At 41.6% G+C, this 13,378-nt stretch overlaps 1 protein-coding gene across 6 annotated transcripts in view; it reads left to right on the forward strand.

The window, feature by feature from the left end:
- TMEM156 (transmembrane protein 156) overlaps positions 1–13,378 on the forward strand; it is an 85,890-nt gene that overhangs the window by 34,682 nt on the left and 37,830 nt on the right. For all 6 annotated transcript variants that reach the window (XR_005243940.2, XR_012091620.1, XR_005243941.2 and 3 more), the window contains exons 3-5: positions 235–495; positions 5,112–5,231; positions 7,628–7,711. Coding sequence is in view for 1 of the 6 variants with exons in the window: in XM_008017633.3 (XP_008015824.3) it covers positions 235–495; positions 5,112–5,231; positions 7,628–7,711 (465 nt within the window). In the remaining 5 variants the exon portion in view is untranslated. The remainder of the gene's footprint in view (positions 1–234; positions 496–5,111; positions 5,232–7,627; positions 7,712–13,378) is intronic.

Consider the following 13,378-nt stretch of genomic DNA (forward strand, 5'->3'; position numbering starts at 1 on the left):
GGATTGCTTGAGCCTGGGAGCGTGAGGCTGCAGTGAGCCGTGATTACACCACTGCATTCAAGCCTGGGTGACGGAGTGAGACCCTGTCTCAAAAATATGTATATATTTTTAGTGTAGCTAACTTCTTGTTTCTACTTTCTTGTATAGAAAGGAAGAGATTTAGTTTTGAATTGTATGTGTTTTCTTGCTATGTATTAATATTTTGCAAATAACATTTTCTTAATCACTTTCTAGTTCTTATCAGGAGAGGATCAATGGAAGTGAAAGCAAATGATTTTCATTCACCTTGTCAGCACTTTAACTTCACCGTAGCTCCTCTGGTTGACCACTTGGAGGAATATAACACTACCTGTCATCTTAAAAACCACACTGGAAGATCAGCAATCATGGAGGATGAGCCAAGCAAGGGGAAATCTATAAACCGTACTTGTAGAATCATGGAATACCCGAACGATTGTATACACATTTCTTTGCACCTAGAGATGGATGTAAAAGGTAAGTTTTTAAGGAAACTAAAGGGAAAAGACGTTATCTGATATAGATATATAAAGTTAAGTAAGGGCTATCACATTAACTGAAAGCCAAATAGCTGAAGAATTTTACTGATGAAATAATATAGCCTGAAATAATGTTAGTCTATTTATCTGTTTACTTTTCCTTCAAAGTGTGCCTTTCATGGGGCCTACCTGTAACCTGAGAAAGAAGAGGCATTTATGCGTCACAATTTGAGGAGCACTGGAAAGACCTTCTGCCCCAGAAAATGTTTTTCTTGTTTTTGCAGTGGGGTGGTGGTGGTGGTTTGAGACACGGTCTCACTCTGTCACCCAGGCTGGAGTGCAGTGGCATGATCACAGCTCACTGCAGCCTTGACTTCCCGGGCTCAGGTGATCCTCCCACCTCAGCCTCCTGAGTAGCTGGGACTACAGGTGTGCACCACCACACCTGGTTAATTTTTTGTATTTTTAGTAGAGACGGGGTCTTGTCATGTTGCCCGGGCTGGTCTTGAACTCCTAGGCTTAAGCAATCCACCTGCTTTGGCCTACCAAAGTGCTGGGATTACAGGTATGAGCCACTACAGAATAACTTTGAAACATGCCTATTTTCTGTGCGTGAAGTAATACCACCATATTTGCGTACTAAAGGGAGGTATTTCTTTTAAAATATAAATATCGGCTGGGCGCAGTGGCTCACACCTGTAATCCCAGTGCTTTGGGAGGCCGAGGTGGGAGGATCATGAGGTCAGGAGTTCGAGACCATCCTGGCTAACACAGTGAAACCCCATTGCTACCAAAAATACAAAAAATTAGCTGGGCATGGTGGCATGTGCCTGTAGTCCCAGCTACTTGGGAGACTGAGGCAGGAGAATTGCTTGAACTCGGGAGGCGGAGGTTGCAATGAGCCGGGATCACGCCACTGTACTCCAGCCTGGGCAACAGAGTGAATATATATATACACATTGTGATATGCTATTAAAGTTTTGTTTTGAGTTGATTTAACATGTCCTGTCCTTGAGCTGAGAACCAGGCCTGGATGAAATGGGAGTTTGATGTAATGCTGTGAAGATAGGGTGAGGTACAGATTAGGCACCTAGAGGAAAAAATAGGAGATTAAAAGGCAAATCTTACATACTTGCATATCTTAATTCTGTTTAAGGTTGGTTAACTTTCTAGTTACCCTATTCCAAAATACCACAATTATTCCTTTCTACTAAGCAGTATGCCCTACTTCACCCCAAAAATTTATTCCTGAAGAGCATCTTTTGATACATTCATTTAAGGGTGCCTGCTGTATGCTAGGCAGTGTGTCAGGTATTGGGATGGTGAAGTTAGATGATGTGAAACAATCTAAAAGAGGGCGACCCCTCACCTACACCAGCAAGTGCCTTCCAGGGCTACAGGTGCTATGGCAGAGTAATTTGCTGTCCTTTTTGATATTCCAGACATACGGAAGCCTTTCAGATTGCTTTAGAATGCTTTCCTAGAGCTTTAATTATTGTAAAGGTAATGATTTTCAAAATATTACATTCACTTTAAAGCAAACAGAAATATATAATGTGCATGCATCTTTTAAGATAAATCGCGAGACTTCAAAGAAATTTCTCCTGTGACTAAGTTTTCCCACAGCCCTATAACCTCTGCAATTAGGGGTCATTTCAAGGTGTGTGTGTGTGTGGGGGTTGGAGGATCTGAGTAGATCTGAACAGAAGGATCAGTGCCCTCTGACTGAGGAGTGAATGAGTTGGAAGATGGACTCTGGAAAGATTGCCTAGAGAAGGTGACTGTAGTGAAATCTGAAGGGTAAAGAAGTTTAGATTATAGACATCAAAAACATATTTTTTTCAATGTACATTTGTATATCCATCTAACTGTATTTTACATTTTTTCTAAAATAAAGAAAAAATAAGCATTTCCATAATAATAATTTTAAGATTTTATGTGTGTGTTCATGGAAAAAAATCCATAAATTCTAATAATAGTTAATTATAGTTAGCAGCTTTTTGGTGTCCACAACTCAGAAAGATAGCAGTGGTGCACAAATATGTACTCTTGTATTCTGCAAAAAGCATATTCATTTTGCCATGTGTAGAAAGTTAAAGGTGGCTGGGCACGGTGGTGGCTCATGCCTGTAATCCTAGCACTTTTGGAGGCTGAGGCGGTTGTATTGCTTGAGCACAGGAGTTCGAGACCAGCCTGGACAACACAGTGAAACTCTGACTCTACAAAAAGGATGAAAATAAGCTGGGTGTGGTGCACACTTTTAGTCCCAGTGATTTCGGAGACTGGGGCAAGAGGATTGCTTGAGATAGGGAAGACAAGGCTGCAATGAGCTGTGATTAGGCCACTGTACTCCAGCCTGGGTAACAGAGTGAGACACTGTCTCAAAAAAAAAAAAAAAAAAAAGAAAGAAAAGAAAAAAAAAGAAAGTTAAAACTTTTTTCATAGTTTACTCTTCTGTGCAAAAACTAATTTGATCTTGCTTAAAAGCCTTCTCAGCTGGGCATGGTGGGTCATGCCTCTAATCCTAGCACTTTGGGAGGCCAAGGTGGGTGGATCACCTGAGGTCGGGAGTTCGAGACCAACCTGACAAACAGGAAGAAACCCCGTCTCCACTAAAAATACAAAATTAGCCAGGTGTGGTGGTGCATTCCTGTAATCCCAGCTATTCGGGAGGGTGGGGCAGGAGAATCCCTTGAACCTGGGAGGCGGAGGTTGAAGTGAGCTGAGGTTGCACCACTGCACTCCAGCCTGGGCAACAGAGTGAGACTCTGTCTCAAAAAAAACAAAAAAAAACAAAAAACAAAAAGCAAAACAAAGCAACAACAACAACAACAAACTTTGTACTTTCGTGGGAGTAAAAGCCTTCTCCATCAGGGGGTGAAACTAAATTTAATCCACTCTGGTAAATTTACTCTAAGACAGTAATTTAAACTGTTCCTTGATGTTCCCCCCAGATTTCCATCTGTTTCCCCTTGCTCCTCTCCAAGAAGGCTGCAGGGATGGGTGAGCAGCACAGGACCCTAGGAGATACACTCTTCTGAGATCATGCTGGTGGCTGCACTGGCTGGTCTGGTCCCCATCGTGCGTCCTGTGCTATCGTAATATGAAGTTGGTTCTGTTTCCATAGCTTTATCAGTGCCCAATGACACCTTGGTCTTTGGACCCATCCTGACTGTTGCTGGCACTGCCAGTGTTCTCTGTCATTTAACTTCATGCTTTTATTTTGCTGCATGAGGAATGCAAGCCTGGCAGCTGAAGAGCATGGAATAGTCTTGGGGAGGCTGAGCGCTGCCATCCCAATCCACCTCTGCCTTTTTTCTACTTAGCTGCCTCTCTAAGTGAATGCTTAATGCCTATTTAGTGTACATCCGGGTTCCTGTAAAAGGGACACCCAGGTTATGAGCCCCACAAAGGCAGTTTATACCAAGAGTATAAACGTGGTATACATTCTGCTAAGGTGAATAAGTACTAGCTGTGTTTTGTATGCAAAGAAGAGTGTACACAGGGTGGGCTTAGAAAGTCAGTAGACAGGCCGGGCACAGTGGCACACGCCTGTAATCCCAGCATTTTGGGAGGCCGAGGTGGGTGGATTGCCTGAGGCCAGGAGCTCAAGACCAGCCTGGCCAACATGGTGAAATCCTGTCTCTACTAAAAATACAAAAAATTAGCCGGGCGTGGTGGCGGGCACCTGTAATCTCAGCTACTTGGGAGGCTAAGGCAGGAGAATCGCTTGAACCCAGGAGGTGGAGGTTGCCGTGAGCCGAGATCGCACCATTGCACTCCAGCCTGGGCAACAAAAGCAAAACTCCATCTAAAATAAAATAAAATAAAATATGAGTCAGTAGACAGCTGTATGTTAGCTATGATGAGGCCATCCTTGCGTGAGTCACTGATTCCTGGTTCTGCTGGCCAGTGTGTCTTTATGAGACCACGGGAGACCATGCTAAGCTATTGCTGCATGGTGACCATCCTTCCCATGTTGCCTCATTGTCATCTGAATCAATGAGTTGATACCTGAATCCTTATTAAGTTTAGGCCAGGACAACTACGTTTAATTAATGCATGCACTTGACCTATCATTGGCGTGCAAAGCACTGTATTTACCGGCTATTACCCTGTGGAAAGAGGGTCTGATTATTCATTGTCGTCACCACTTATTTGCCTCAGACCAGTCCTTTGACCGCCTGCCTTTCTCTTTCTTCCCCATCTTCCTTGTACTCACTGCATCTTTGTTGATTTGAGGACATAATTTTGGGCTGCCTGGCTCAGGGTCAGAATCATGAATTGTAAGTGGCTCTGATTCTGGGTCTTACCCTAGTTACAACGAGGATAGTGAAACTAATATCAGCATAACCTGTAAGTGAAATGAATTCTAGAATTTTGGAACCAAATGGATACCCGGAAGCTACCTGCTCAATTTTTCCGATTTAATACCTTCATTTAATATATCAAGAAAGAATTCAGGAGAGCTAGTGACCCTGTAACAGTGATGGTCATAATTTCAGCTTCTCAGTTCAGGGCAGAATATGTTGTAGAACTCGGCTACCCTGCCACATTGCCTTTTATCTGTTGAATAATTTTACTGGGGTTTTACAGTATTTTTTTTCTTTACAGATATCACTTGTTCCATGAAGATCACTTGGTATATTTTAGTTCTATTAGTTTTTATGTTTTTGATCATCCTCACTATCCGCAAAATACTTGAAGGCCACAGAAGAGTGCAGAAGTGGCAGAGTAAGTATAATCCCTGTAGTGCCAAGGAACTCCTGATCTCTTCTTTGGATTTAATTTCCTTTTTAGTTCAATTTAGCATTTCTTGTGCACCTACTGTGTATAAGTGGCGATTCTAGGTAACCCAAGGAATAAAAACATAGATAAGACACAGTTCCAGCATGCAAGGAGCTTCATTAATCTTTCTTCTACTCGGGCAAGTGAGTAGGAGAGGAAGAAAGACTGGGTGAATAGGAAGAAGCTGATGGGCTGGACATTGAGCAGGGCTTAGTGGAAGTGAGGGCGGAGAGAGAGAGAAGAACAGGAAGTGGGGATAAAGAATTTCAGGCCGGGCATGGTGACTCGTGCCTGTAATCCCAGCACTTTGGGAGGCCGAGGCAGGCGGATCACCTGAGGTCAGGAGTTCGAGACCAACCTGGCCAACATGGTGAAACCCCGTCTCTACTAAAAATACAAAAATTAGCTGGGTGTGGTGGTGCAAGCCTATGATCTCAGCTACTCGGGAGGCTGAGGCAGGAGAATCACTTGAACCCAGGAGGTGGAGCTTGCAGTGAGCTGAGATCGCGCCACTGCACTCCAGCCTAGACAACAGAACAAGTCTCAGTCTCAAAAACAAGAACCTCAGAGTTGGAGATCCTGAGCAGAGTGGCTATAGGTGATGAGTGTGAGGCAAGTCAATCTTTAATAAGCATGGGGGTATCAGATTTTTGGTAGGGAAGATCTAAAAAAATTTAGAAATTAGGAATCAGGACAGTAGGAGTGATGTTAAAAATATTTAATAACTCATATGACCTAGGCACCCACCTATCAGGATGGACATTGATTGTAAATTACTGGTGTGATGCTACTGGTGTGTACTCATGCAGATACTGGCTCTACTGGCATGTCCCCATGCATAAAATGGATGACTATCAGGCCCAATGGACAGTTCATAACATGAATAGCTAGTCTCTTAAAGACAGTGCAAAATGTGTCACTATGAGAATAGGCACTAAAAATAAATGGATTTATGTTAGAGTCCTGGTACTACCACTTACTAGCTATGTGACATTAAGCACGTTATTTAAATTATGTGAGCATCCCTTACCTCCTCTGTAAAACAAGGATAATCACCACTACCACACAGGGTTGAGGTAAGGAAATAAAGAGAAATTACTTCCAAAGTTTACCACAGTGTCTAGTGCATAATTAGTTGTCATTAAAGGACAGCAGTATTGTGGTGGTTGTATGATTTCCCAAGGCTAGTTCCTTCTTTACCAGGCAAGGCTGTGTTAGCCAATTCAGTAGGCAGAACAAGTGGTTGCCTCTAGGTTTCAGTAAAGTTGCGATTAATTCTTTTGACTAAGTATTTGTTGCAGATATTTTTGAGTGCAGTTTCATATCAAGTGTTATCATTGATACCTTAGTAATAAAGCCTTTTGTGCTGTGGTTAATAACATAATCAATACTGTTTATTTGTGGAATAACCATTTTCAGAGCATTTTCACTAGATTCTTAAAGTATGTAAACAGGGTATATGCTATTTTTATTTTATAGATAAAAATCCCCTGAGACTCAGAGAGGTGAAGTGTTTATCCAAAGTTGTGCAGCTAGTAAAATGTCAGAACTAAGATGTAGGGTATTTAGTTTTGAAAATTCTATTATTTAAAGTAAATCTGTGTTATTTATAAATAGTGTATAGTTCTGAGTTTCTTCACCCATTTTTCCATATGAAAAGCTATAAGCAAAGAGAGATAGAAGTGAGCTAGAAAAAATACCTAGAAGGAGACCAGTAGTGGGGAGTCAAATTAAATTCTTAAAAATATCTGCCCAAATGACAGACTTAGTGATTTTCAAAGGCTTGCAAATCCAAGCATACAAAGTAATAAAAAATATCACACTATTTAGGACATTAAATGTTATTGGATATTAAATATACATTAAATATTCTTCACATCATATCTATGTATATAATAAGATAATATACTTTTCTGTGTATAAGCACTGTCGCTTTTTTTTTTTTTTTTTTTTTGAGATGGAGTCTCGCTCCTTCACCCAGGTTGGAGTGCAGTGGCACGATCTCGGCTCACTGCAACCTCCACCTCCTGGGTTCAAGCGATTCTTTTGCCTTGGCCTCCCAAGTAACTGGGACTACAGGCGTGCACCACCATGCCCGGCTAAGTTTTGTATTTTTTAGTAGAGATGGGGTTTTACCATATTGGCCAGGCTGGCTTCAAACTCCTGACCTCATGATCCGCCTGGCTCGGCCTCCCAAAGTGCTGGGATTACAGGCGTGAGCCACCACACTTGGCTGTGAATGGCTCCATTCTTTTTGGTAATCCTTTGAACCAACATGGGGAATGTATGTTAACAATGTGCTTTTTTACCACCTAAATACTTCATTTCTTTTCTGGGAATAGGTCACAGAGACAAACCTACATCTGTTCTCTTAAGAGGAAGTGATTCGGAGAAACTGAGAGCATTGAATGTGCAGGTTATTTCAGGTAAGTTCTGTAGCATGTAAACAAAACAGCACTCAGGAAATTCCAAAGCTTCATGGTTTCACTACAGAGTAAACTCAAGATCTGAGATCTGAGCTTATGTAAATTAGCCTTGTATCTGGAATCACAGAGCTGTGGGCAAATGAAATCTAGTTTAATATGTCTTATTATCAGGGGACAGTGGCAATCTAAACTATCTCCTTAAATAATGGAAAGTTTGCTTAATTGGCAAGAAGAAATTCATGTGAGTACGCAGAGGAGAGAAAGCAATAGGGATAAGCCTTAGATTTATTTTTAAATGAGACAAGATACCATTATTCCCCAGAATTGCAAGAAGTAATTGCAGAGTGGGCATGACTTTCGCTGGAGCCTTCACTTAGCAGAGGGTGTCATTGTGTAAAGAGAACTTCTAATAGCCCCAATTAAAAAGCCCCCTGTCCTCTCCTGAGAAACAGAAATGGAATAAGGGAATTCTAATTAAAGCAGGGAAGGGGGCTGTTAGCACAGATGTTGTGGTTCAATCTGTTTCTTCTAATTGTGAAGCCTCCTTTTGGATTCAAGCTGTCAAATCACGTTAAAAAGAGAAAGAGGGAGAGTGTGACATGGACAAAGGCCTCTTCTTCAGCAGAGAGAAATAATATCCTTGACCATGAAAAACCACAGAATTACGAGTGCTGTTACCAAAGCTCCTTGTACACAGAAAGCGAGCAGGCGTCTTTGTACTTGGTGCGAAGTTAGAAAAAAAGCAAGCTTCAAGTCTGGTGTGTAAACAGTTTTCAAAAATGGGAGGATGCCAAACAAACCTCCAGTCCCCCACCCTACAGCTGCATCGGTAGCGACATAGAGATTTGCACCACATTTCACTGGGGACTTTGTTCACCCTGGGCTTTTGTTAGCCATTTAAATTAGCAAATACACAGAACCCTAGCTTGAGTGCACCTAAGGAGCTCAAATATTTTAAAAATGTAGACATTCTACCTGGCATTAGCAGTGAAATTATTGAACTATGACTGATAATAAGCATTAACTAAATAATCATTTGACACCAGTTAAATGTGGGGTAAGTTGATGGAAATTTTGTCGAGTCGATGAAAATTTTGTTTAATACGTTAAAAGCCACAACGTTGTTTTAAATGGCAAAATTAATTTTTAAAAGGAGAAAATGCATTTTTCCCTGTGCTCCCCTCTTACTCAGTACATGTGTCCAAATATGAGGAATGTTTTAACACAGTTCTGCGGGGCTTTTTGGTCGCCTTAGGAATTCTGGTAGTTTCTGTTTTCAAGTCGTAATTTTGAGCACTGCAGTCTTGTCTAAGAAAAAGTCCATAGTTCCCCTGTCAACCCACATAGTCAAGGGAATCACAAATTTTAAGTACTAGCTAACCACAAGACTAACCTCACAAAGTCGTATTTATGAGCCTGTGACTTTCATCCACCAAAGAAACCTGTCTTAGCCATGCTTTACCTTTAATAGCTCTCACTAAAAACCCTCTGGCTTTATTACCAGGCATATAGTATTAATGTTTAGTGTAGGCCAAGGGGTGATGGCCTTTTTTAAATCCAAGAACTCTTTTGAGGCTTAGCATCTTAAAGAGAGAAAGAGGCAGACTCTTTCTTATTTATATTCTTTTAACCTAAATGCAGTCTTTTCCTTCCCTATTATAAGTTGCTTTTCTGAGAGAGAAACGGAAAGGAAATCACGTCTCCCTTGAGTGCCCTTTTTAAGGCCTCTCTTTGTAGTGATGGATTATAGGCAGCAGTGAGAATGTACGGAAAAATGTGTCAGCATGGTTCTCTGGAGATGCAGTAACATGGGTAGAAAAAAAAATGTAGTTCAAAGCAGTGGTGACTGTGTGTCACATTCAGCAGAAGCAGCTTGTTGTCGACCCTCGCCACACATTCTAGGATGTCTCTCCACTTGTTCATGCATTTAAAAGTGAGTATTGTTACACACACACACACACACACGCACAGAGAGAGAGAGAGAGAGAGAGAGATAAATGGGCTTGTACCTCTAAAAGAAGCTTATTCATCCTACAAGAGAGAAATAAGGAGAGGTTACCAGGACACAGGCACCACATTGTGCCTGGCACGTTCTAGGGGCATGGTGGACACTGATGGAATAAATGCATCCTGCTGCTGTAGAAAGAGATGTCAAACCGAATCAAATCCCCATGTTTTATATGTCTCTAATATTTCCCTCCTTGCTTTGAGAAGTGTGAGAGCTTATGTTTTCTGGCTGGGCATTAATCTACTTTCCATATTATTCATTTAACTATCATCTTCACACAGGTGATCTCTGTCTTATTTATCTGTGGATTGTTGTTGCTAGCATAATATCTGGCACTATAAAAGCTTATTAAATCTCGTAAACCCTAAAGGGAAATGAGTATAGAGTAAGAAGAGAGGATGAGCAAGAAATGAGTCTGAAGGATTGGGAAATACGACAACAAATAAAGAGAGTAATTACAGGGCATAGAATTCCACTTTATTAAAGAAGGCATAGCATGCTTTGTAGAAGGGCTAAGGATATCAAAGAGTCATAAAAAACATTGACTGTCTTGAAGAAAGGATTTTGAAAACTATGCAGAAGTAACTCTAGGCCGAGTGTCGTGGTCCATGCCTGTAATCTCAGCACTTTAGGAGGCCAAGGTGGGAGGATCACTTGAGTCCAGGAGTTCAAGACCAGCCTGGGCAACATAGTGAAACCCCATCTCTACAAAAAATAAAATTAGCCAGGCATGGTGGCACATGCTTATAGTCCTGCTACTCAGGAGGTTGAGGTGGGAGGATCGCTTAAGCCTGGGAAGTTGAGGCCGCTGTGAGCTGAGGTCATGCCACTGCACTCTAGACTGGATAAGAGAGCAAGACTGTATCTCAAAATAAATAAATAAATAAATAAATAAATAAATAACTTTAAAACGTACCCCTAGAATCAGTGCCTAATGGGTTGACCATGTTGGGAAACCAAAGCCAGGGGCAGGAGGGGTGGATTAGAATCTGAATCGCTGGATGCAAATGATAGAAGTTCACTTGACTGACTGCAGAGAGGACATTTATTGGAAAGCCAGTAGGTAACCCACGGAAACGACAGGCAGGCTAGGGAATCTGAGCGTGGAAAATAAACAGGCATTAAGGTGGGGGAGGGCAGGAAACCAAAAATACAGCCCAAGTTGCATGTCAGGAATGGTCTGGTGAGAATGCCTCTGCTGGTGTCCCCCCACTCTGAACTGCTGGGGCCACCCCTCTGACTGCCTTGTAGCTTTGCATCTTGCCTCAGGATTGCAAGCTCCAAGGAGGGGTGTTAGGGGAGGCCATACAGTGGTACTCTGGGTGCCGGGAAGCAGGGAGAGGGGACAATATCTGCCCTTCTGGCTTTCTGCATACTCGTCATCACCCCTGACATGTCCACATGCTGGACTGTCAAACAAATATCGACAACATCAGGTTTCTGGGATCAGAGTTTCCATCCACTCCTGCTGCGTGGGTCAGTGAAAAGCTCATTTCATATCTCTCCTATATGTCCATTAAAAAGAGTGAAATCCTTAAAACTTGAAATTCTTCACCGTTGTATTAGTCAGGGTTCTCTAGAGGGGTAGAACTAATAGGACAGATGTCTTTGTAAAGGGGAGTTTATTAAGGAGTATTGACTCACATGGTCACAAAGTGGGGTCCCACAATAGGCCATCAGCAAGCTGAGGCGTAAGGAAGCCAGTGCAAGTCCCAAAGCTGAAGAACGTTGGAATCTGATGGTTGAAGGCAGGAAGCATACAGCATGGAGAAAGATGGAGTCCAGAAGACGTAGTCAGTCTAATCTTTCCACGTTCTTCTCTCTGCTTTCATTCTGGCTTCATGGCTGCTGATTAGATGTGCCCACTCAGATTGAGGGTGGGTCTGCCTTTCCCAGTCCACTGACTCAAATGTTAATCTCCTTTGGCTACACCCTCACAGACACACCCAGGAATAATACTTTGCATCCTTCAATTCAATCAAGTTGACACTCAATATTAACCATTATAACCATTCAGTATTTAACCAATATTTATTGAATACTGACTATGGGCCAGCCATTATACTAAGCATTGGTGTTATAGTGGCACATACCATATGCACGGTCCCTGCCTTTATAGAGCTTCCAGCATAGTTAAGGAGATTCTACCTGTGGTTGACGTAGGAGAAGGGAAACTAATATCTCATTAAGCACCTTCCATGTGTTCTGTACTTTCATGCACATCCTTTCATTTGATTTCAAAAGAACTCCATTTTCTTCCTGATGAGAAAACTGAAGATAAGAGAGTTTAAGTAACTGGTTCATAGCTGGTTTCTAACAGAGCCAGGATTCAAACTCAGTTCTGTCCAACTGATGCACTTTCTAGCATGCCACGTAATGTCAGTAGTGAGCTGGGAGACTGGGGGTTCAAGCCACAGATCAAAAGTCTTCCTGCTCTTTTGCATTTAACACCGGAAACTGAGACGAAACATTTTCTCTATATAAGGTTGTAAGAGCTTGTGTGTGACAATGTGAGTCATCCTCATTGTGGCATTGGCTGAAATTTTCTTGCAATTAATGTGGGTGGATTCTGAGGGAACATGAAGCAAAAGAAAACGGAGTTTTATTGTGAAAGAGAATTACTAAATGTCAAAAGGAAGTGGATGACCCCGTAATTTATATTACACCAAAATAAAACTAATGGCAATGTAAAATTATAATTTGCAACATGTTTATGACCGGTATAATAAAGATTAAGCAGGTTTCAACTTCCTGCAGATGAGAAGATAAATTACTGGTGCCAGATGTCCTGGAACCAAGCAAGATAACATGAAAATTTAATTTTTACTTGCTTAACTATCTTGTTTATGACTCTTAAAATACAGATTTGGGTTCATAAAACAGGAAAGGTTACAGCCATCTGCTTGGTTGCAGAATGGATCAAAGGGAAGAGGATGATTCTTTTTGCAGGAAGAAATTCACAAATGTGAAGAATCTATAGGCGGAATAGGATGATTTATTCTAGTCATTCATTGAATGCCTTTACGTGACAGGCATTTATGCCAGGTCTGGAAGAACTGATGGTAAAACATGTGCACACAAACATCTCCTTCATCTTAATATAGATTGTCCCTGCCTGAACCATCCCGCCTCTCCTGCCACCCCCTACAAACCTGCTCCCCTCCCACCCTGACATTGGCTCGTTGCTCCCATCTTTCCCATCTGATCTTGGCTTAACTAACAAAGTTGTTTCAGGCCTCCTGGACTAGGTCGATTCTCCTTATGACACACCCTCATAACGGCAGACATCTTTCTTTGCAGCGACAATCACTGTTGCTATTTTACATTTTTGTGTTATTGTGGTTTGTGTTATTATTTGATTAGTGTTTCTTCCGCGAGCGAGTTGGCTCCTTGAGGTCAAGGACACTATCTGATGATACTCATCACTGCATCCCCAGCTCATAGCGGAATGCATATATATGGGCACATCGTAGGTACCCAATAAATATTTGCCAAATAAATACAATTCTACATTGACTGTGTTGAAAGAATGACTGCTGCTGTCTTACAAAAGCCTTTCACATACTTTTACCTCTAACTTACAACTTTTGATTATGCTTATCCAAAATAATAAAAAGAAAATGGTTAAACACTTCATCAGTTTTATCCTTATGGAGTAT

The sequence above is a fragment of the Chlorocebus sabaeus genome, chromosome 27 (assembly GCF_047675955.1).
Source record: "Chlorocebus sabaeus isolate Y175 chromosome 27, mChlSab1.0.hap1, whole genome shotgun sequence".
In the NCBI taxonomy this organism is placed as follows: Eukaryota; Metazoa; Chordata; class Mammalia; order Primates; family Cercopithecidae; genus Chlorocebus; species Chlorocebus sabaeus.